The sequence below is a fragment of the Dromiciops gliroides genome, chromosome 4 (genome assembly GCF_019393635.1).
Source record: "Dromiciops gliroides isolate mDroGli1 chromosome 4, mDroGli1.pri, whole genome shotgun sequence".
Lineage (NCBI taxonomy): Eukaryota > Metazoa > Chordata > Mammalia > Microbiotheria > Microbiotheriidae > Dromiciops > Dromiciops gliroides.
This window is the reverse complement of record NC_057864.1, coordinates 494073018-494097917: the sequence shown is the minus strand read 5'-3', so window position 1 is coordinate 494097917 and position 24900 is coordinate 494073018. Positions and strand designations below refer to the sequence as shown.

The following is a 24900-nucleotide window of genomic DNA, read 5'->3' as shown; positions in this document are numbered from 1 at the left end:
ATGTTTGATGTTTTGCTTCTACACCAATGAAATCATAGGTCTGGACCAAAAAAAGGTAAGATATGGAGAATGGTGAATGTTTAAAAATTGAAGGCACAATTAATTATAAAAAATCTAATTCTACTTCCATCTCACTCTTAAAAAGCTAAAGGAAGAACAAGCTCTTTCTAAATATATTTTTGAGTATTATTTGATTCTCTTTCGAGGAGTGTGTAGCTCAGTTTCCTCTTTGAAGCTTTAAGTGGTGTGATAGTGAGACCTTTGGGATTGGATTAGAGTTGTCACAAAAGTTTTTGCTAGTGAATAGGCTTTATGAGAGAATGCTGTTGTTGTTGTCGAGTCATTTTAATCATGTCCCACTCTTTGTGACCCCATTTGGGGTGTTGGGTTTTTTTTGCATTTCCTTTTCCAGCTCATTTTACACATGCAGAAACTGAGGCAAACAGGGTTAAGCGACTTGTCCAGGGTCACACAGCTAGTAGGTGTCTGAGGCTGGATTTGAACTCAGAAAAATGAGTCTTCCTGATTTCAAGACTAGTGTTCTATCCGCTGCTCCACCTTGCTCCTCATTTGAAAAATAAACATTTTTATTTAAAGTTTTGAATTCCAAATTCTATCACTCCTTCTCCTCCTTCATCCCTTCCCTCTCCCCTCCTTGAGGAAGTAAGCAGAAACTCACTGCCTGTTTTAAAATCTGGTCACTTTTAACCTATCCTACAAGAGACCCTGACCAAGGATGATGCTACAGGATGAGTTCATAGTATGGCGATAGTAATTGTGCTCACATTACTTTTATTTATTTACTTTTTTAGTGAGGCAATTGGGGTTAAGTGACTTGCCCAGGGTCACACAGCTAGTAAGTGTTAAGTGTCTGAGGCCGGATTTGAACTCAGGTACTCCTGACTTCAGGGCCGGTGCTCTATCCACTGTGCCACCTAGCTGCCCCCTCACATTACTTTTAAGCATACACACTACTTTTCTCACAACAATCCTGTGTTCTCAGTAGTATGTGTTTTATGACCCTCATTTTACAGTTGAGGAAACTGAAGCTAAGTAACTTACCCAGGAACAAACAGCTATTCGGTGTCAGAGACAGGAGTCAAATCCAGATCTCACTTTAATGTGTCTAATGTGTAGCTAAAAGGCGACCTCATATTTCTGTAATTAAGCACTCTTCTCATCCCTCCCCTCTCTTTTTCCTGTATTTCTTGAAGAATGCTAGCTATAGTAGAGGCTTCAGGATGATTTTACTAACTGCTGAAGGAATGAATGAAACCACATCTATAACTGTGCCAGACCAAGCACTGTGGGGACAAATACAAACAAGTGAGTCCTTGGCCTGGAGTAGCTTCCATTCTAATGTGGGAAGACAGTCCCTGTAGGCACAAAGCAGGAGGTGGGACAGGAAGGCACGAGGGACAGCAAGGCGCTGTCTATACCCTAATTTAGGGGTGAGTGCTGTCCTAGTGGACTTCTCTTGTTCCTGACTCACCAGTCTATGCTCCCAGATTTAGGAATCTCTAGCAAATCCATCTGTTATTCTCTTGTGCTTTAAGCATATAAAATAAAGGGTCTAATTTTCATCACTGAACTAATTCTTCCTCAAAGCTTCTCTAATTCCTAGCAACAGATCATCTGAACCTATGCTTTCTTTGCAATAATCCCACCCCAACTTTTCCAGCACTTGGACAGCTCCAGTACAACAGAAACTAGCAAAACGACTGGCTCATTGAGCAGAGCCAGGAAGACTTGTATCTTTCATCTTAATGTAACACAAGTTTGTGAATTTTAAATCAGCAACTTTAAAAGCTTGGGAGGTTTCATGGAAACGTACCCATTGCCAACAACAAACAGCTTTATCTTGCATTGCCTAGGGCCACAATTGAAGAATACATTTGTCTTAAAGCAGGTCCAGAACATGCCAGTGTGACTCAGATTAAAGAAGCCTGGGAGGCAGACTTACCTACCTGCAGTTGGTGGTTTCTGTTGAGTTTTGTGTTCATTTATTTGATTTTATTAGCAATCTCTTTCAGAAGTCCCTTTAGATCATTCAACTTTGGGGAAAAAAACCCAGGACTGTTATTAATTACAAATTAGCCAAACACATTCCTAATCATTACACTGTGTCTTATCTATGGACTGGCTATAGAAACAAGTGTTGAGACAGTGAATACATCATGTTATTCTCATTCATTCCTTACTCCATTACATATTTCCTGAAAGCAAATAGGTAAGCTGTTAGCAAATGAATACTGCCCTCCCATAGACCACCCTCAGGACATAACAGGTTAGGTTTCATCATGTGCAATGAACTGTTAGAATTGATTCCACAAGAAAATAATGTTTGCCATCAACTAGGCCAATCATGTTGCATATTTGCTCTGTTCTGACTTCATTAGACACTGCATCTACCCCAAAGGTCTGGGAGATAAAGCTTGGAGCAGGAGTGATCCGCTGCTCAGCCAAGAGTCTGGGAGCTCTAAAACAGCAGCAGAGGCCTGGCTTTTCGGGTGGTGGCTGCTGAGGGAAACAGGCAGGGAGGGTGAGGGCAAGAAGGTGGGGGATCTAGGCCATGACTTTGGAGGGCTAATTAGGCAATTATGGCCCATACAAAAGCTGCACTAGTATCAGTAACACTCCAGGACCTTGATTCCCAAGAAGCTGAGAAGGTAGCCCAATGTGAGATAAAAATTCTGAGTTTAGAGTAAGAAGATATGGGTTCAAATCCTGATTCTGCTGCCCAAAGGCTGAGTCCTCCTGGTCTTGCCATCTTCAGGCAAGTGGTCACTGCTACCTTGCTAGATTTAAGCAAGACAATGGAGCTAAACACCTACCCCATCCCTCTATCATAAAGAGCACAGTACCTTTGTATCAAGCTGTCTAAATCGGTGTCTCATTCTGCAAAGAGGAGAAAAGATATTAGTTGTTATAATCCATTTTATAATCTCTCTGACAGGTGAGTGGTTTCCCAAGAAGGTTTCATGCTCCCTTAAAGGAACAGTCAGCTAAGCTTCTCAAAAGATCAGCCTAACAAACGACTAGGGAGACTGGGTTAAAGGAAATTGGACACTCTCATCGGCCTTAAGAATAAAAGGAACACCTGCAAAATGGCAAGAGGAAAACTGACATACTCTTCGGAATTGTCATTGGCTTTGGTGTTGATCTTCACAAGGTAGTTTTCTTTCATTACAGCTTCCCATGACAGGGTTTCATTGTCCTCATTTGTTACACCTTGAATAAAAAGGCAAAAAAGAACAGTAAGTGCTCTTTCCCTCTTCAAATGATTGTGAACATGTTTATTTGTGTAAATGTTTTGTCCTCCCCTCTCCCCCAGTAGCTTAGTTCCTTGAGGGGAGTATACTTAGTGTCTTGTCTATAGCTGGTGCTTAGTAAATGCTTGTTGGATGACATTCATTTGCCTGATGCCTGCTCACTAGTCATTTTATGTTACTCTTCAACTGACAAAATCGGTCTGGTTCACCAACGTTGGGACATGCAGACCATAGAATATGGGGCTCCAAGACAGAATTGTAGCCTTTAGAGCTGGGAGAGTCCTAAAGTCATTCAAATGTATGCTCTTCATTCACAGATGAAGAAACTGAGCCCAGGGAAGTGCCTCATCCACTGTCCCACGGTGAGTCAATGGCAGAGGGAGGATTGGAACCAAGTCCTTTGGATTCCATTTTGTGCATCTTCTTTCCATGTTGCTTCCTTGGTTTAGATGACAAGCCCCGGACTTTAGTTCTCAGTCAAATTTAGATTTTTACTTCTTTAAACCTAACCTCTTAAGCTAAATGAATGACTCTCTTTTTGCTCTAAGGCATAATGATGAAGAGGAGATTCTACAAGTTCATCTCAATAGTTGGAAGTCTTTTTTTCATGAAGAAATGCAATTTCATATACATGGTGGCTGGTGATGTTGTAGAATTAACATTTAATCTCCTGAAATGATTTCATTTTGATAGAGCAGCCATTTGGAGTGAGGTTTTTTTTTGGTGACACTTGGGTAAGGTACCTAGCATACGCCCATCTATTATAGAGCTCATTTTCTAGGTTGGCTCACTCACCTCCATGTGCCTTTACACTGGAAGGTTTAGGATCTCAGGGGCTATCCCTAAACTCCTCTTTCAGGTTCCCAGAGGTACCCTTATTATGGATAAGTACATTTCTCCTACTTACCAACATAGCTCTGGAGCCCCCACTGTTGTAATTCCACTTATACAAGCCTAGATTCTAATAATGATGAGAATTTTAAGCACAACTATTTACTTAACAATAAACACAAAAGCAACAATAATAACATCATAGGCTCTTGTCATTCATGGAATATAGATACATTACAATTGATATAAACCTTTTCCACATTTTCCTCTATGAATACACCCTCTGTCTAGTGGGAAGCATGAACATACATAACTTACATACTAAAACTGTCAGGGAAGTATGATGAAAAACTCATGTGCTCTAGTAAAATCACAATTCTAGGAACTATAAATATGGTGTATCTTTTTGTCTCAGTATAAAAGTTCTTTGATGACTATAGTTTTTGTGCATGAACAGCTGATAAGCTGAGATTGACCAATACCTCACTAGACATTACGCCCTCAGCAGTTGATTCACTGGTGACTTTTTCTTAACTCTCTGCTTCTAAATTGCTCCTCTACTTAGCTGGAGTTACTTTCTCTGCAGTAATTGTAGGAGTTTATCACTTCCAGAGTCAGGCTTATATGATGCCTTCATCTGAAGTGATGTTCACTCTTGACAGCTGTTGTAAAGTTGGCAAAAGCCTCTTGAACTCTATTCCTTTGCAGGATTCTTTTTCCTCTTTCTCTGTCTTTTGGAAACAATAGGTGAAAAGGAAGAAAAGTGTCTTCTTCAGTGGAAAATCATAATAGAGCAGCATAGTATATCATCTCTATTTCTTCTTCCTTTAAGCAGTATGTGGTAGTAGAGAGCACTTTGGACTCTAATTGACCAACCAATCTGTCTGATAATCTCTCGAAACTCTCTTTACAGGATGAGGGTGGGGAGGGAAGAGAGAGAGAGAGAGAGAGGAGAGGGAGGAGAGGGAGAAGGGAGAGGGGAAAGGAGAGGGGGGAGAAGTGAGAGGGGAGAGTGAGAAGGTGAAGAGTGGGAGGGAGAGAGAGTGGGAGGGAGAGAGAAGAGAGGACTTCTCTTTAGCATAGTTCTTTCTGTCCTTTCATTCCTCTTTTATTTTGCAGGGTTCAGTCTCTAGGTCCTTTCTGCAAATGAATCTACTACGTTAGCTTGTGGTTAAAAACCAAAGTGTCAAAATTATGATCAAATAAATTGCATTTCCTTCTCTCTCTCTCTCTCTCTCTCTCTCTCTCTCTCTCTCTCTCTCTCTCAAAGAACAATTCTGCTATCCATATTTTACCACATATTACCCTCTAAGCTTTCTAATTCTCCAGTTATTCATAGTAGATCACCTGCATTTTCCATTCACTCTAATATTCTTGTCCACATTCAAATAAACAACTTCTCCAAATTGTGCATATCCTTTGATCCAGCAATACCACTGCTACGTTTATATCCCAAAGATAGCCCCCCCAAAGAGAAAAAGACCTATTGTCAGATCTAAATAATTGGAAAGATATCAATTGCTCATGGATAGGCAGAGTTAATATAGTTTAATAAATGACAATACTGCCTAAATTAATTTACTTATTCAGTGCCATACCAATCAGACTACCTAAAAATTATTTTATAGAGCTAGAAAAAATAATAACAAAATTCATCTGGAAAAACAAAAAATCAAGAAAATCCAGGGAAATAATGAAAAAAAAATTCACAGGAAGGTGGGTTAGCGGTACCAAACCTGGAGCTTTACTATAAAGCAGCAGTCATCAAAACTATTTGGTACTGGCTAAAAAATAGAGTGGTAGATCAATGGAATAGGCTAGGCTCAGGAAATGCAGTAGTAAATGACACTAGTAATGTAGTGTTTGATAAACCCAAAGACTCCAGCTTCTGGGATAGGAACTCAGTATTTGACAAAAACTGCTGGGAAAACTGGAAGATAGTATGGCAGAAATTAGGCATAGACCAACATCTGACACCTTATACTAAAATAAGGTCAAAATGAATACATGATTTAGACATAAGAGGTGATACCATAGGTAAATTAGGAGAGAAAGGAATAGTCTACCTATCAGACCTTTGGAAAGTGTAATGATTGGAATGACGCCACCTACTGGAGACTTGCTGTGGAGAGCTCCACCATGAGGAAAATGCCTCAGAGGCATTGTGGCTTTTCCTTGGCGTCAGGAAATGACGTTTGCTCATGGGTGCTGTCTATCAAGTCTACCAGCCAATCAACTGGAGGAGCCTCCTATGGTCTGGGAGGAGACAGGAAGGAGGAAAGGGAGCCTGCGCGGAGAGCGCTGCCCTTTTTGGCTTCCGGACTTGATGGTGGTGGCGGCAGAGGACTTCACAGGAAATTTGAGGAAAGATAGGAATGCCAGGCTGTTAGAATTCTGTTCTCAATCTTTTTCTTTCTATTTTCCAATAAACCCTTAAAAACCTAAACTCGTTTTATCAGTGATTTTTAGTCAGTTTCCCCCAAACTGGGGAAACACATTAGAATCCACATTTAGAATCTTAAATTACACAAAAGGAAAACAGTTTATGACCAAACAAGAGATAGAGTATATTATAAAATGCAAAATGGAAGATTTTGATTACATTAAGTTAAAAAAAATTTTGTATAAACAGAAGCAATGCATCCAAAATTAGAAGGGAGGCAGAAAGCTGGGAAACAATTTTTGAGGTCAGTACTTCTGATAAAGGCCTCATCTCTAAAATATATAGGGAACTAAATCAAATTTATAAGAACCCAAGTCGTTCCCCAGTTGAGAAATGGTCAAAGGATATGAACAGGCAGTTTTCTGATGAAGAAACCAAAGCTATCTATTCCCATATGAAAAAATGCTCTAAATCTCTAATGATTAGAGAGATGCAAATTAAAACAACTCTGAGGTACCACCTGACACCTATCAGATTGGCTAAAATGACAAAAAAGGAAAATAATAAATGTTGGAGAAGCTGTGGGAAAATTGGAACACTAATGCATTGCTGGTGGAGCTGTGAACTGACCCAACCATTCTGGAGAGCAATTTGGAATTATGCCCAAAGGGCAATAAAGCTGTGCATACCCTTTGACCCAGCAATACCACTTTTGGGTCTTTTTCCCAAAGAAATCATGGAAAGGGGAAAGGGACCCACATGTACAAAAATATTTATAGCTGCTCTTTACGTGGTGGCAAGGAATTGGAAGTTGAGGGGGTGCCCATCAATTGGGGAATGGCTGGACAAGTTGTGGTATATGAATACAATGGAATACTATTGTGCTGTAAGAAATGATGAGCAGGAGGAGTTCAGGGAAACCTGGAGGGTCTTGCATGAACTGATGATGAGTGAGATGAGCAGAACCAGAAGAACATTGTACACAGTATCATCAACATTGAGTGTTGATCTACTGTGATGAACTATATTCTTCTCACCAATGCAATGGTACAGAAGAGTTCCAGGGAACTCGTGATAGAAGAGGATCTCCAAATCCAAGAAAAAAAAAAGAACTGCAGAGTATAGATGCTGAATGAACCATACTATGTCTTTTGTTTTTGGTGCTGTTGTTTTTTTCTATTTTGAGGTTTTTCATCATTGCTCTGATTTTTTTCTCTTATAACATGACTAATGCAGAAATAGGATTAATGTTATTATGTGTGTATAGATATAGATATAGATATAGATATAGATATAACCTATATCAGATTACCTGCTGTATAGGGGAGGGGGGGAGGGAGGGGAGGGAGGGAAAAAATCTGAAATTGTAAAGCTTGTATGGACAAAAGTTGAGAACTATCTTTACATGTAACGGAAAAAAAAAATACTTTATTAATTAAAAAAAGACCTATTTGTACAAAAATGTTTATGGCAACTCTTTTTGTGGTGGCTAAGAATTGGAAATCAAAGGAATGTCCATCAATTGGGGAATGGCTACACACGCTGGTATATGATGGTGATGGAATATTCTTGTGCTATAAGAAATGACAAGCAGGATGCTTTCAGAAGGGCCTGGAAAGACTTGTATGAACTGATGTATAGTGAAGTGAGAAGAACCAAGAGAACATTGTACACAGAGACAGCAATATTGTTTTATGAAGAATTGTGAGGGGCAGCTAGGTGGTGCAGTGGATAAAGCACCAGCCCTGGATTCAGGAGGACTTGAATTCAAATCTGGCCTCAGACACTTGAAACTTGCTAGTTGTGTGACCTTGGGCAACCCTCACTGCCCAGCCAAAAACAAACAAGCAAAAAAAGAATTGTGAGTTACTTAACAATGATCCAAGACAATCACAAAGGACTAATGATAAAGCCATACTTGTCCACCTCCAAAGAAAGAACTGATATTGATTGAACACAGACTGAAGCAGGCTATTTTTCACTCTTTCATTTTTTCTTTTATTCAAGTTTTTCTTACACAAAAAATAAATGAACATTTTACATAATTGTACATGTATAACCTATATATGAATGTATACTGCCTCAGGGAGGGGAGGGAGAAAGGAAGGAGGGATAAATTTGGAACTCAAAACTATCAATAAAAATATTTATTATTTAAAAAGAAAGAAAAAACGAAGTCTGTGCAGACCTAGATGAGTGAACTTAGTCAAGGCAAACTTAGATCAGCATTTGTTTTTCTTTTTTCTTTTTTGTGTGGGTTTTTTTTTTTGTGTGTGGGGGGGGCAATGGGGCAATGAGGGTTTTCTTTTTGTTTGTTTGTTTGCCTTTTTTTTTAGTGAGGGCATTTGGGGTTACGTGACTTGCCTAAGGTCACACAGCTCGTAAGTGTTAAGTGTCTGAGGCAATGAGGGTTAAGAAACTTGCCCAGGATTATCCCAGCTAGAAAGTGTCATGTATCTGAGGCCAGATTTGAACTCAGGTCCTCCTGAATCTAGGACTGGTGCTTTATCCACTGCGAGCATTTGTTTTTCTTAGAAACCGATTTTATGTCCAGATGAATGAACTGGTAAGGGCTACTCCCTTAGGTCAATGTCTCATGTATTAAAATCATTTCCAGTGGCAGGGAACTTCAGAGACATCAAACTTCTGAAATCCCATTCTTTTTCTTAATGTGAGCTCAGGAGGAGATATTAGGAGAGATCCTAGGACTGAATATGTAGATTGGGAAGCATCTTCAAAGAGATCAGAATTAAATTAATGAGAGTTTATGAAATCACTGAGAGGCTACACAGTAAAAAAGGAGGGTATAGGATAAGAACTGTGGGGGTACATCCTGCTTAGGGATGTAATAATTTATATAGGATATATATTTAGCAATGAAGACTATGAAAGATCAGTTAGTTAGGTAAGAGGAAAACCAGGAGAGAAAAGTGTCACGAAACCCTAGGGAGGAGAGAATATTCAGGTGGAGAGAGTGACCAAAGATATCAAATGGTGTCAAGAGATGAAGATAGATACAAGACCATTGGATTTAACAGTGAAGAAATGGTTGGTAGACTTGGAGACAGAACTTTGAGTTTAAGTTGAGTGTTAAGATTGGACGATCTTAACCAGACTGGAGCAGGCTGAGAAGTGGTCATTGAAAGTGTTCATGAGGCAAGGTTAGTCAAGCCTATCAAAAGTGGAATTGAGGGCAAGAAAGATGAGGAGTGAGAAAGGGCTGCCAGACTCCTTGTATCCCCAAAGAAATGCTTTTTCTCAATATTCCAGTGCAGTGGATTTGGGGGATTTCACTCAGATCCAGGTTGGCCATAGGATCATATCCAGCGGCACTGGAAGCAACATTAGCGGTCACGCAGTTCCATGCCCTCATTAAGTGGAGGGGGAAGCTGAAGCCCAGAGAGGCTCTCTCTGAGCTGGCCAGGTGCATAGGTGGTTTGTAATAGAACTGAGCACCAAACCTGGATCACCTGTTTCCCAAATCAGCTAGCTCTCTGTCTGTATCTCCTGTTTCTCTGTCTCTGTCTGTAACTCTGTTTCTCTGTCTCTGTCTGTATCTCTGCCTCTCTGTCTCTGTCTGTATCTCTGCCTTCTCTGTCTCTGTCTGTATCTCTGCATCTCTGTATCCCTGTCTGTATCTCTGCATCTCTGTCTCTGTCTGTATCTCTGTTTCTCTGTCTCTGTCTGTATCTCTGCATCTGTCTCTGTCTGTATCTCTCTGTTTCTCTGTCTCTGTATCTCTGCTTCTCTGTCTGTATCTCTGCATCTCTGTCTCTGTCTGTATCTCTGCTTCTCTGTTTCTGTCTGTATCTCTGCATCTCTGTCTCTGTCTGTATCTCATGCATCTCTGTCTCTGTCTGTATCTCTGCATCTCTGTCTCTGTCTGTATCTCTGTATCTCTGTCTCTCTCCCCCTCTATACAAAAAATTCAGCCCAAGATGTGGAAAACTACCAGCAAATTGGCTCTATTGGAGTACACTGCAGAGTGGTGCCTGTGCTTGGTCTGACTCTCCCAGTGCAGACGCCCGATCCCACTTACAGCAAGCTGACGACTCCGTGTGCTTTTCCTTGCAGCAGCACTTGAATAATTTCTTCACCACCATGTAAAAGTAAGCAAAGGACCACGAAGGGGGAAGGGGATGTTCAGACGGCTGCCGTACTCCGGGACCAGGAAGTAACGCTGGAACTTCCACACATGGTCATTGTTTTCTTGTACAGTTCCCCACGGTGTAACTGGCAGGGAGAAAGAAGGGAGATGATACAACCTCCATGCATGGCACACCTCAGCCAAGGTGAATTCAAACAATCTTCCTCTTCTCACCTCACCCCCTCAACTCCAAATACTGCACAGAGACTATTGATGTGAAGAAAGAGACAAAGTGGGTCTTGTACCAAACCTTCCCTACCTTTTCTTTCTCCATCCTCCTTTCCCCTTTCCTCTGATTTAGTCAACCAAACACTTGACACAAGGACTACTGTGTGCAGATCCCTGGGCCAAATGCTGGGAGGATGTTGTTGTTTGTCCTTCATTTTTTTGAAGAGGATCATGACATCGGGGTGATGTCATGACTTGCACTGAATTGGATTTATGTGAGGGAAGGCTGTTCCAGGTCAACAGCCTCCCTTCTCCTCCAGAGCATCTAGGTCCAGTGGAAGATATATATCAGGATGGACTGTGGCTGGCCCCATATGCTCTGAGGCAATGGGGTTAACTGACTTGTCCAAGGTCACACAGCTAGTGTCTGAGGTGAGATTTGAACTCAGATCCCTCGTCGACTTCAGGGCCAGTGCTCTATCCACTGTTCCACCTATTCATCCCTAAGAGCAGGGTAATAGTTTTAGACTGGGGAAGACCTTAGAAGCAGCATCATTGAACTCACTCATTTGACAGAGGGGAGACTGAGGCCAAGTTATAAGTGATGGGGCAGGCTCTAGACCCAGGTCCTGTTTCCAAATCCAGTGTGCCTTTTCACTGCACCACATCCCCTCTTTCAAAAGTCAGTGATTTTGTAATTAGTTCCATAGGAGAAAACTGTCTTCAAGCCCAGTTGAGCTGCTTAGGGCTTGCCAAGGCTGCTCGCTTGCTAGGCACTACAAAGGCTGAGCCCGAAAGCTGGTGTCTAGACAATAATTGAACGTGAAGTTTTCTGCAAGCTTTTGAGATTCTGCACAGAGCTTGTGATCAATCCTGTTAATGCAGAAGCCTTTCAGGTATTTACATCTGTTCCCTTTGACCTTTGAATACCATCTGAGGGAACTGTGGGCAGCTACTTTAAACCCCCAAGTGTATGTTTAAATTGCCATTAACAGCTCCTATTGAATATGGTCAAACTGACGGATTAAGGTTAAGTCAGGGATTTAAGAGATCTCAGGATTTCCAGGGAGAAGGGACTTAGACCTCCAACCATCCTCCTTTTGACGACAACCAAACCCCTTGGAGTCTCAAATGCGGCAGTGACTTGTTTCACGGCCACTCCAGTAGTAACGAGCTGAGCCAAGATTAGAAGGTCGCTCCAAGCTTAGGATCCAGAGCCACCTTGAAATTCATCTGATTCCTTCCTCCCTTCTCCTTTGAAAATTCATAGAATTTAGGGGGCAGCTAGATGGCGCTAGTGGTTGACGGCACTGGCCCTGGATTCAGGAGTACCTGAGTTCGGGTCCAGCCTTGGACACTTAAACACTTACCTAGCTGTGTGACCCTGGCAAGTCACTTGACCCCCCATTCGCCCCCACAAACAAAAGAATTCATAGACTTTAGCTCTGGAAGGGGCCTCAGAGGTCACTAGGACACCCTCTCACTTTCCAAGACGAGGAACTTGAGGCCAGAGAGGTGATCGTGCCTGAGGCTGTTGAGGTGGTAAAGGGAGAGTCAGGATTTCGGGCCCTTGTCTTTTCCCTCTCACATCCTGAGCTTTCCCATTATACAAATAAGTAAACTGGGCCCGAGAGACAAAATCCCTTCCTCCTAGCCCCCTCCAGGGTAAGGGGCAGGGCTAAAATTCAAAGCCAAGGTCTCATCCCTAAGGCTCTTCTTGCTTGGGGGGGGGAGAGGGGCTATTTTAGGCTGTGAAATCTGCCCCACCATGGGGAGTCCACAGCACCATGAAGTATTCTGCTTCCCTCTGTGCCAAGGAGATCAGGAGGGTAATTCCAAGGACCTTTAGGAAGCGACCAACCCTGGTTGTTCCAGCGGGCTACAGCGTCCCAAAGCAGTCCTAGCCCTCAAGGGCCTGACTATCTCCAGAAATGGAGCCTCTAATTAACCCAGGATCTCAGCAGGTAGGGCTTCAGAGAGCCTTTCACTGGGAAAGCAGGGCCAGACCTCCACTGGGGGCGCCTTGGGCCATGGCAACTGACTCAAGTTCTCTCAAGCGGGTATGAGGAAAACAGATACATCTCAGCTGAGGGCAATGGTGGAAGGCTCTCCTGGAGGAGGCGGCACTAAAGTGGGCTCATTTCCTATGTCAGAACAATCCAACGAATGGTTAATATCACTTCCCACACAATCTGCATTCCAGCCAAATTAGCCTCTCTGGCCTGCCTGCAGCGAAGCCTCTTCTCGCCCCTTCATGAGCCTTTGCCCCTATTGGTTCCTCCCTCCCCTGAATGGTCTCCTTCCTCATCTCTGCCACCTAGAATCCCTCAATTCTAAAGCTCAGGTCAGCATTGCCTCCCACACGAGGTCTCTTCCTTTCTCCCTCCCCCCAAGTGCTAGATGCGTTCTCTTTCTGACATCACTGATTTACTTTGTGCACACTTTATCGGATTTCTCTGTGTAAATGTCCGCTCCCAAGAGAACAGAATCTCCTTGAGGGCAGGCATTGTTTCATTTTCTCTTTGAAACTCTAGAGCCTAGTACAGTGTCGAGCATACGGTAGGTGCTTAAAAAATGCTTACTGAAGAAAAAGGGAGGAAAGGAAAGGAGACAGGGAGGGAAGAAGGAAGGAAAGGAAGGAAGGAAGGAAGGAAGGAAGGAAGGAAGGAAGGAAGGAAGGAAGGAAGGAAGGAAGGAAGGAAGGGAAGAGCATATTGGGAGTAGAGTCTCTCCAAAGACCCTACATCCCCCCATATCCTGAAGACCCCTTGTTTTTTCTAGCTGGAGAGCTGTTCCAGTCCCATACCCAAACATGGCGACCAGCAGGTTCACAAGCAGGATGTGGTGGGAGAGCATGTAGCTGCACACGAGGGTATGGTGATCCACTCGGGGAATCGGGGCCGCCTGTGTTACGTCCAGCTCCACACACAGAGGTTTGGATTCATTCCCCAGTGAAGGTGCAGTGGGAAAGGTTATATGTGGTGCTGAATCACGGAGAGGAAGACAAGTCAATGGCGCTCTTGGAGGGATGGGGAGTGGCTCAGCAATGGCAGATGTTTCAGTATGACAGATAAATGTTCTGAGTTCAAATATGGCCACAGGGCAAGTCACTAAACATCTCCTGCTTCAGTTTCCCCATTGGTGAAGTGGGAATAATAAAAGTACTAACCTCCAGGATTGCTGGGAGGATCAAATGAGGGTAACAAAATAATGACAAAGCACTCGGCAAACCTTGCAGCCCTCTATCAACATCTGTTACTAATTTTTTTTGGTAAGGCAATTGGGGTTAAGTGACTTGCCCAGGGTCACACAGCTAGTAAGTGTCAAGTGTCTGAGGCCGAATTTGAACTCAGGTCTTGCTGGATCCAGGGCCGTGTGCTTTGTCCACTGTGCCACCTAGCTGCCCCCCCATTTGTTACTATTTTTTATGGTCTAAGAAGTGGGGGGCTCACTTCAGAGGGAAGCTCCACATGAGCAGGGAGGACTCAGAGAGGGTTTACTGTCAGCTTCCTCTCCATTGCCTTATCTATTTTCCCATGTGAGTGAGAACCACATAAACATTTTTCCTTCAAAAGACCAAGAGACTGATCTTCAGTCTGTAACTTAAGGAAGAGGGGACAGTATGGTGTGATGTTCTATGGCATGGTGGATAGAGAGCCAGCTTAGAGTCTGGAGACTTGGGTTTGAGTTCTGACATATACTGGCCTCGTGACCCTCGGCATTTCACTTGCCTCACTTAGTGTACAAGGCACCTCTCTATGGCTATTAGCTGCAGAAGAAGGTGCTGACCTGGAGTGCTGGATGGAGTTACTCATCTGGGAGTTCCCTAGACCAATGAACTCCCAGGTCCTATTGGTCCCTCCAACTGTAGGTAGCTTGGAGCTTTAGCAACAGGCGATACTGTATGTAAATCCAGCATTTTGTGAACTCATTGCTGAATCCAAAGAGCCACCTAGGGCATCATTGTGCTTTGGGCCAGTGTCAAAAGACCCTTCTATGGTAACTTCCTGTTTCGCCCTCTAGGGGACCCTGTATTTGGGGTTACAGGTACTGCAGGGTTAGGCTTCGAAAATACCTATGCATATGTCCACTATAATCAATGAGTTGCTCAGTGAGTATTTATTTAGTATCTACTACCATGCCCAAGCCCTGGATTGAAGCCCTGGAGGTACAAAGAGAAGAAAACCAGTCCCTGCTCTCAGGAGCTTACCATTTTAACAGGGGTAACAACACATAACAGATCACACAGGGGCATATGTGGGGAAGATAACGGCCGACTGGGAATCTTATTAAAGTTGAAAATTGTGCTGATTCCATGGTGGAAGCGAGCCTGAGAGGGCACTGAGTCCAACACCTCCTTTCCCACATGAGGAAGTTTGGGGTCAGACCTGTGTGGTGACTTGCCCAAGGCCATGTAGGCAATAAAAAGTAAAGCCTGAGGGGAGCAGCAAGGCGGTACAATGGATAAAGCATCGGCCCTGGATATGGAGGATCTGAGTTCAAATTCAGCCTGAGACACTTGACACTTACTAGCTGTGTGACCCCTGGGCAAGTCACTTAACCCTCACTGCCCTGCCAAAAAAATGAGTAAAACCAGGATCTGATCCCAGCTCCTTCCAGCTCCACCATTCAGTGTTCTTCCTACTGCACCAATCAACAAACATTCATTGATCACCTGTTATGTGCAGGCACTGCCCCCGTGACAGTGAGACAGTCTGAACCCTTAAGGAGCAAATATCCCACTGATAGAAGTGTAATATCTAGCAACTTGTTCTTATGTTCTGGCCATGGAGGAATTCAGTTTTTGCCTTCTGTGCCACCAATCTATGTGCCTACAGACGATTGAATGGGCCTAAACTTTTTGGAGCACGTTGGCACGGCTAACGAAATGCTGTCTAATAGTAAAGAATCCCTCTTTGGGCCAGCTTTCAGACTGAGTGAATGTGTCTGAATGAACCATGTCCCCCTGGTGATAGCAGTCATCCTGAGAAGAGCATGAAGACCAAGGATAGCTCTTTCAAAGTCCCATTCAACAAGTCAACAAGTATTTATTAAGCATGTGCTGTATGCTAGGCACTGGAGATATGAAGACAAAATCAAAACAGTCCCTGATCTCAAAGAGTTGAAATTCTGCTAGAAGGAAATGCCACACACCCAGACACAAAGTAAACCGTTAGATACCAGCACATCCCTGCCATACATGGATGACACAAAGTATACTGTTGGTTACCAGGCCACATGTCTGCCATGCACACTCACAGACACACAGAGACATCAAGTACCAGCGTTAGTTACCATCCACATCACTGGGCACCTGACCGAACATGGCCAGGTCGGGTTCATAGATCACTGAGCGGAAGATCCATTCCCAGCGATGCTCATTCTGCCTCAGGATGCCCTGACGGGCCACCCCAAAGGCCACCATCCAAACCGCAAAGAGGAACAGGAAGAAGAAGACATCGATTAGCTGGAGGAGGAGGGTGGAAAAACCTGTCAGCATCTCACTCACCATCTCCCCAGTGAGTCCAAGCCCCTCATTCCCCTGCTAAATGCATGTTGAGGGATCCCTGCTGACTGAGCAAAAGAGGATTAGAACAAAGTTGGAACAGAAAAGAGAATTTACCCAGAGTTCATTTCACCCCAGGAACTACTTAAAAATAATCCATCTGATTTGTCTCCCATTAAAACCCTCTTCTCGTGCCTTGTGCTATGGAATTGAATTTGGGCTCAAAGGCTGGACTAGGGGCAGCTAGATGGCACAGTGAATAAAGCACCGGCCTTGGATTCAGGAGGACCTAAGTTCAAATCCAGCCTCAGACACTTGACACTGGCTAGCTGTGTGACCCTGGGCAAGTCACTTAACTCTATTGCCCCACCCCCCAAAAAAATTAAAATCAAAAGCCTGGACCAGAGCTGACTGTACACACCCTGGCATCTTCTACTAGTCCAGAAAGGCATTCTCACAACAACTCTTCAGGGTAGTTGCTGTTATTATCCCCATTTTGTTGTTAAGGAAACTGAGGCCAACAGAGGTTAAATGATTTGCCTAGGGTCATACAGTTAGTGTCTGAGACTAGATTTGAACTCAGATCTTCCTAACTCTAGGTCCAGCTCTACCCCAGCTCTACCAGCTGAGTCTAAGGTTATGGATGGAAAAATTTAAGGTTAAAGAGAAGGTTATGATGTAATAAACAAAAGTTGAGAACTATCTTTACATGTAATGGAAAAAATAAAATATCTCATTAAAAAAAAAAAAAGAGAAGTTATGGATGGAAAGCCATCATGGTGCTTGATGTTTCAGAATGTAGCTGGAACTCAAGAATAAGAGTTTAATAAAATGAGATTATCATCAAATGAGTATATATATATATATATATATACACACACACATTTATATGGATAGATATAGATATAGTGCTTCATGGTCCTTAAAGGTATTTAGAAAATTGGCTATACTAATAATAAATAAAAAAATAATAATAGGCCTCATTCTGATAAGAAAAGTTCTGTAGTGTCATGGATTTCTATTTCCTTCTAAAGAAACCAGCTGGGGCAACTAGGTGGTACAGTGGATGAGCACTGGCCCTGGATTCAGGAATACCTGAGTTCAAATCAGGCCTCAAACACTTGACACTTACTAGCTGTGTGACTCTGGGCAAGTCACTTAACCCCAATTGTCTCATCAAAAAAGAAAGAAAAGAAAAACAGCTGGTCATTTCAGCTCCCCAGATATGTTGCCCAGAAATACCCTGGGGTCAATGGGCCACCGCCAGCTTTCATCAGCTAGAAAAGGTTTTCCTTCAGGAAAACACCATAAGACAGCAACCCTGAGGTTGTGCTGTTGGAAGCCTCTCTCTATACAATTGCCCTCCCTGCTTGGTCTGAATCCCTGGGCAGAGACCTTTATGTCTCTGTTCATGAGTCTTACCATCCTCTGCCAGCATGATGATTTTGGGCCTAGAATTCTGCCTTACGGTGAAAATGTGGATGAGCTCAGAGTGAAAATGATATAATCCAGGCACAAAGATGACACGTCCCGACTACAGAGAGTTTTGTTAGAGGAGTGGAGCTGGTGAGAAGGGGAAAAGGGGCAAGGAAGAAGGAATCACACAAAGCCGACTCAGCCCACTGGGTGAACAATATGGTCCTGGGAACAGTGGAACAGAATGGTGGTAGAAGGAGGGAAGAGGAGGCCATGTTTCCCTTCGTCTGATTGCAGAGTTAAGGGCTACCTGGGGAACCTGTGGTGATGGCATGCACACACCTGTGTCCTCCGGAAGTGAGCTACTGCACGCCCAGCCTGTGATGCTTCCTTCCAATTCCGCTCAAGCACTAACTTTTACATGGAGCCTTTCCTGACCCCACCTTCCCTGGCTTCTAAGGCCTTCCTTTCTCCCTCAAATGCCCACCCACTGTGCAGATACTTCCATCTGTGCAAGTTATCTCCATGGATGGAACGTAAGCTTCCTTGAGAGCCAGCACTGTCTCTGGTTTGTATGGACCAGTACCTAGCACAGTACCTGGCATGCAGGAGGGGTTTAATGAATGTCTGTGGATGGGCTGCTTTGGTGCTCCAACCGCAAAGGCTTCCCATTTGAAACAACAATCTTTGTGTGCATTTCTTGGGTAAGATAAAGGGGATAAGGTGGTCCCACTTTAGGGAATGGTCCAAAGCCAAAGGGATCTGTCCAACAGTGTCAGGAGAACACCATGGAAGCAGGGACTGGGTGCTCTGAATAATGCCAATTGGCTTCATTCAGTTAACTCAACCAATAAACATTTATTAAGCACTCATATTGTGTAATGTTCTGTCATGTGCTATTCTATTCAATCCTATCATACTGTATCATATCATCTATTATCTCATACCATACCATACCCTACACCACACACCACATCATATCGTATCATATAATATCATCTCATATCTCATATCACACAATCCTAGGCACTATGCTAAATGTTAAGGATATAACAATAGTAGCAAAAAGGGACTGTGTTCTCAAGGACCTCACCTTCTAACAGGAGAGACAACATAAATAGGGACATTCAAGACACCTACAAAGTAGCAACCTCAGAGGTGAAGAACTTGTGGGTGGTTGGAGCAGGGGGTGGGGGGAAGGCAAGGCTCTTACAGAAGGCAGCTCTTAAGCTGAGTCTTGAAGGAAGACCGAGATTCTGAGAGGTCAAGGTGTGGTGGGAGAACATTCAAGGTGTGATATAAAAGAATGGAGGTGGGAACAACCTTCATGAGCAAATGAACTTCTGTTAATGGCTAATGAGTGGGGTAGATTCCTCAATCAATTTCTTTATTGTCCACCTAGTTCAATCACCCTGGAATTCCCACAGGTGAGCCACTTAACTTGATTAATCAGAAGATTTGGGTTGGGGATATTTTCTAATGTCCAAATGTCCAGTGGAGGTGACCCAGAGTTAATCTCAGGTCTGTGCTACCCATTGGCTCAGAGGCTGAGCATTTGATTATTCTCTGGCTTACAGATGCACAGATAGATCATCACAAGCCCTGAGTAAAAGAATATGCCGAACATGTATAACCTTTTATTGTTACTCCCCCTTAGGGAGGGGGAGGGGAGGGGAGGGAGGGAGGGATAAAGTTTGGAACTCGAACCTTAAATAAAAATGTTTATTATTTTTTTAAAAAGAACACGCTGACACCAACTACAGAATCACAGAAGATCAGGCTTGGGAAGAGCCTCAGGGGGTGTTATTTCATTTTCATTACTTGTTTTTGTTTTTGTTTTTGTTTTCTTTTGTTTTTTTGGTGAGGCAATTGGGGTTAAGTGACTTGCCTAGGGTCACACAACTAGTAAGTGTTAAGTGTCTGAGGCCAGATTTGAACTCACTGACTCCAGGGCCGGTGCTCTATCCACTGCGCTACCTAGCTGCTCCTCATTTTCATTACTTTTTAAACCATAGACCAGTAAGTTCCATTGCTGGAAAAGGCCTCCCATCAAATGCAGAATCCCCCTTGACAACATCCTCAATAGGTAGTTATACAGCCTCCGCTTGAACACTTTCAGTGATGGGGCAGCTTCCCCCGAGGATCTCCCAGCTGCTATTTCACTCTGAGTCCCCCTAGTGGCCACAGTGATGTCCAGAGGAGCCCGTTACATTCATTGTCTCCTGTTCCATCCAAGAGACCTCGCCCTTGACAGGAAAGCAAATTGAGGCATTACTAGATGCCCTGTTTCTGGTAGAAGGAGGCTCTCTAAGTTGTCTTTAGAGCTTCTTACTTGTTCTGTAAGCTCTGTGAGCAGATGGACTATGACTTTCCTAATTATACGTGGTAGCTATTAGATTCCATTAGAATCTACAGTATGGATGGGCCGGTGTGGATGGGTGGACACTGTGTCATTGGACGGAACATCCAAGTGGTGGGGGTGGGGAAGGATTCACTGGAGAGATTCCTCCTTCCTGGCCATCTTGAAGTGGAGGTTGAATAACGCTTGTTGGGTATGTCTTAGTGGGATTTTCTTTTGTGTAGAGGCTGACCCAGGGGGCTGCTTGTGTCCCTTGCTACTCTTAAATTCTGTGAGTCTCTTGGAGTGACCTTCTTTAGACTCCCTGAACCTCATCTGTAAAATGAAGGCATTTGACTGGGATGAGCACCTAAAGTAATTTCCAGTGCTACAGTTATAATCTTCACAATGACTGTGTGAAGAAGATAGCCTGTAAAGCATTGTTATCCCCCATCTTACAGATGGGGCAGGTGGAACTAATAGAAGGTGTTACTTGTCTAAGGCCACCCTGAGTAGTAAGTGACAGCTGAAATTCAAACCTATGTCCTTTAAATTCCAAGGTCCAGTGCTCCTTTCCTGCAGAGCACAGTGTCTTTCTAGAGATGACTGGCACCCCACTTCATGCCAGAGGAGACCTAGCATGTCTGTGTCATGGGGGTGGGAAGTATGAAACTCCTTGTTGAGTTTGCTAACATAGAGATATCATCATGGCTCCTTATGATGTGGGGTACCCCCAACATGATGGGGGTGGATCAGACCACGTATTGTACCCTGAATTTTAACCCTTTCTCCATTTAATGGAACACTCAGTCAGTGCAGGATTTCGAAAGGCTAGCAAAGTTTCTTACCGGAAGACAATCCCTGCTATGAAGTAAAACAATCCAAGAGTGTCATGACGTTCCACAGGTCTGTAAAGTACTTAATCCCATTCATGTACCACTGTAGGATAGAAGACGGGGGGTGGAACACCACTCATTAGAAGCACTGACTGCCCACATCCCCCCATTCTCCCAGATTTCTTTGCTTGCTTTGTTCATTTATTACCAACTCATTTTGTAGTGACTGTGCAAGGCACTGAACCAGCTGCACAGATATACTGTGACCTTCTGACTAATTACCTGGCTATCCTGAGAGCTGTGACCATTCGTGATGTCACCCCCGAAAGAGGAGAACACATACTGACAGCATGTAGGGCAAATCAACAGGCACTTATAAATATTTCCTATTTGAAGACTATTCAGGGAGCTAGTGCTCATGCCCTGGCAGGGGGGTGGGGGCAGGTATTGACTACAAAGAATGGTTCAGAGCCAATAGTTCCTTCCAACAACAGTGAACATTGGCAATGATGATCATCACTGGGAATCTTAATCTTGCACTGCTGTCTCTTCTTGGGTTGTCATCCTCAACCCCCCTCACTAGGACCATAGACTCTGTTCCTGGGCTCTTGCTTAGGACAGGTATGCCACATCACTTCTGGGCCATCTCCTCATCATGTCTGGGCTCCCATTCGGTTTCCCATTTTGTATTCTCTTCCTTCCTCAATTAAAATGTAAGCTGTTTTAGGTCAGGGACTGTCTTATATGCTTTGGTGTGTATAATGTCTCATACATGGCAAACACATAAATGTTTTATCACCTACTTATCTATCAATCCATCATCCATCCATCCATCATCTATCTATCTATCTATCTATCTATCTATCTATCTATCTATCTATCTATCTATCTATCTATCTATCTACTCATTCATGATGCCCAATCTGGTTTTGCAGATTCTCCAGAATTCTGCCTATATCCCATAGACTTCAGAGGACCATGGAGTTGGAAGAGACCTGAAAGATTATCGAGTTCACCCTCCCATATTTTGCACATGAAGAAGTGAAAGGACTTGCTCAAGGTGACATGAGTAAAAGAGCCAAGACTGAATCCATTTGAAGTCTAGCCCTAGACTTGGAAACAGAAGAGTTCTTCCTTTGACACTTGATTCTTATGCAACCATGGGCACACAGCTCATATTGCATCTTTTTTTTTTAATTTTTTGTGAGGCAATTGAGGTAAGTGACTTGCCTAGGGTCACACAGCTAGTAAGTGTTAAGTGTCCGAGGGCTGGATTTGAACTCAGGTCCTCCTGACTCCAGGGCCGGTGCTCTATCCACTGTGCCACCTAGCTGCCCCCATATAACATCTTTAAGTTTCAGTTTCATCATCTGTAAAATAATAACTCTTGTCCTTAGCCTACATGGTTTTGAGAGGGTTGGATAAGATGTTTATAAATGTCAGCCATTATTATATTATTGAATCTAGATGCCTGATTATTATTTTTTTTTGGTGAGGCAATTGGGGTTAAGTGACTTACCCAGGGTCACACAGCTGGTAAGTGCTAAGTGTCTGAGGCCGGATTTGAACTCAGGTCATCCTGACTCCAAGGCTGGTGCTTTATCCACTGCGCCACCTTGTGGCCCCTGCCTGATTATTTTTGATGGGTGGTGGTGATCAGAATTGTGATTTTATTGTTGCCAGGAAATGCCAGTGAAGAAACTCGGTCTTCTAATGAGGATGTGCAAGTCTCCTGTCACTTATAGTCTTAGAGGATCTTAGGAGCATATATCTAGAGCTGGGAGGGAGCCAGGAGGCTAGTGAGTCCAACTCCTTCATTTTACATAGGAGGAAACTTCCCTAGGGAGGGAAAGTGACTTGCCCCGGGTCACACAGGTAGAAGTGAGATTTTAAATCAAGTCCTCTGATTCTGGGCAGCTAAGGGAATACAGTAGAGTGCTAGCCCTGAAGACAGGAAAATCTGAGTTCAAATCTGGCCTCAGACACTTCCTAGCTGTGTGGCCCTGGGCAAGTCACTTAACCTCATTTGCCTCAGTTTCCTTATCTGTGAAGAACCCAGAGAAGAAAATGCTAAAGCACACTACTATCTCTGTCAAGAAAACCCCAAAGGGATCATGAAGAGTTGGACACAACTAAACAACAATGCCCCTCGCATACAAACTGATGACCAAATCCAGTGGTTTCCACCTTCCTGAAAGATCTTTCCTGTCCAATTCCTCCTTTCTGTTCCCACTATCCCTGCCCCACCAACCACCCCTGCTATAAAATGATTATAATGACCTTCTTACAAGTCTTCCTACCTCTATCTTCTTATTGCTCTCCTCATCAAATATGCCTTTTTACATGGTGGACAAAGGAATTATTTTACCCACAAACTATAGGATCATAGATTTAGAGCTGTCAGGAATCTCAGAGGCCATGAATTTCTCTTCTTTAAAATTTTACAGATGAGGAAACTGAGGCGACAAGTTAAGCCACTTTCCCAATCACTCAGCTAGTAAGTATCTAAAGTGGATTTGAACCTAGGTTCTCTTGACCTAAAGTTCTGTGACTTCTCTATTATGCCATGATGCCTTGACAAAACTCCTTTCCTCAAAATCTTTACCTTAGCTCCCTATTCTCTTAAGGTCCTCCATAATCTGATGCCAACATCCTTGTCTAGCCCTGTCTCCTACTACTCATCTCCACCCTCTACATGCTTCAGCCACAATCCTTGTAACATATCCTGCACCCCCCCACCTCTTTGCCCTTTCTCACCCTGATATACGCCCCCCAGGCTTCACATGGTGTATTCCTATTCACCAGACCCTACTTGAACCCCACATTTTCCTCTTTTTTTTCTTTTTTTTTTTTGGTGAGGCAATTGGGGTTAAGTGACTTGCCCAGGGTCACACAGCTAGTAAGTGTTAAGTGTCTGAGGCCGGATTTGAACTCAGGTACTCCTGACTCCAGGGCCGGTGCTCTATCCACTGCGCCACCTAGCTGCCCCCAAACCCCACATTTTCCAAAAGCTTCCCCTAGTCCCCCAAATTGGTAATCACCTCCTCATTATACCCCCATCCCACTAGAATTCCCCTTTTCACAGCTTTGGAATTCCCTCCATCCTTACCTCTGCCTCTTGGAATCCCAAACGCTCTTCTAGACTCAACTCAAGGCTCCCCTTCCATGTGAAACCGTCCTTGGTCCCCCACCCCCTATATGCTGGGGCCTTCCAAAAATTACCTTGCACACATTCAGTGTGTGATTTATGTCTCCTTTTATATCTACATGCTTTCTCCCCTCTCCCGCCATGTGTTTTTGAGTAGGTGATTAATACATGCCTGTTAAGTTGCAGTTGAGAAAGAAGAAGGATTGGAATCTGAAGGGGACTTTCATTGAGCTGATGAAGGATTCACAGCTCTGAGGGGACTGTGTAAAGTCCCTCCTTGTCCTCAGGTCTTACTTACAATAGGAAAGTTAGCTTTAGACCAGTTCCCCTTTGGATGACTCGTGGAAGACAAGCCCCTGTTCTCTGGCTTCTGAGAGAGCTGAACTCCCCTTGAGTATTGGGGGCTGCCCACCTGTCTCACTTCATCACAGAAGAGGACAAAGACCAGGGCATAGAGGATGAGTTCTGGCGTGTGAGGCACGGAGTGGAAATCCATGAGCAGCACGTAGGCAAAGAGCAGTAGGAAGGCGATATAGAAGACCACGTTCCAGGAGAAGACCACAAATGGTGAGGTGAAGAAAGCCAGGTAAGACCAGATGATCCTTCTATGTCTGTCAATGGGTTTCTTCCTGAGGGGCGAAAGACATGAACCCAGACAACTTGGTCCTTTGGAAATGCAACCTACTCCTTGTGAAATGGATCTGCGCCCTACGTGTGGTCATATCTAAAATAGCCCAGTGTGCCACCTTCTACAGGAAGCCCACTGGATTCCTCCACTCCACCCCAGGCCATCCCCAATGACTTTGCACCTGCCTGTAGGTATTTTGTACTTACTTTTCTGTGTCTTAGTGTTTC

General features: G+C 43.7%; 1 protein-coding gene and 1 long non-coding RNA gene across 4 annotated transcripts in view; one reads left to right on the top strand and one right to left on the bottom strand.

Annotated features, from left to right (window-relative positions):
* The window catches only part of LOC122754375, a 32227-nt gene extending 27947 nt beyond the window's left edge, over window positions 1-4280 (top strand). For all 3 annotated transcript variants that reach the window (XR_006356358.1, XR_006356359.1, XR_006356360.1), the window contains 3 exons: window positions 2957-3172; window positions 3590-3634; window positions 3821-4280. This is a non-coding gene — a long non-coding RNA (uncharacterized LOC122754375). The remainder of the gene's footprint in view (window positions 1-2956; window positions 3173-3589; window positions 3635-3820) is intronic.
* Window positions 1-24900, bottom strand: part of TRPM8 (transient receptor potential cation channel subfamily M member 8) — a 70567-nt gene that overhangs the window by 5066 nt on the left and 40601 nt on the right. Inside the window, 17 exon segments of the mRNA XM_044002758.1 lie at window positions 1968-2054; window positions 2865-2898; window positions 3132-3231; window positions 10526-10610; window positions 10613-10709; window positions 13599-13671; window positions 13674-13710; window positions 13712-13750; window positions 13752-13785; window positions 16084-16268; window positions 17730-17738; window positions 17740-17795; window positions 17798-17870; window position 20866; window positions 20910-20955; window positions 20958-21000; window positions 24458-24674. Of these exon segments, the coding sequence (XP_043858693.1) occupies window positions 2004-2054; window positions 2865-2898; window positions 3132-3231; window positions 10526-10610; window positions 10613-10709; window positions 13599-13671; window positions 13674-13710; window positions 13712-13750; window positions 13752-13785; window positions 16084-16268; window positions 17730-17738; window positions 17740-17795; window positions 17798-17870; window position 20866; window positions 20910-20955; window positions 20958-21000; window positions 24458-24674 (1180 nt within the window). The 3' untranslated portion in view covers window positions 1968-2003.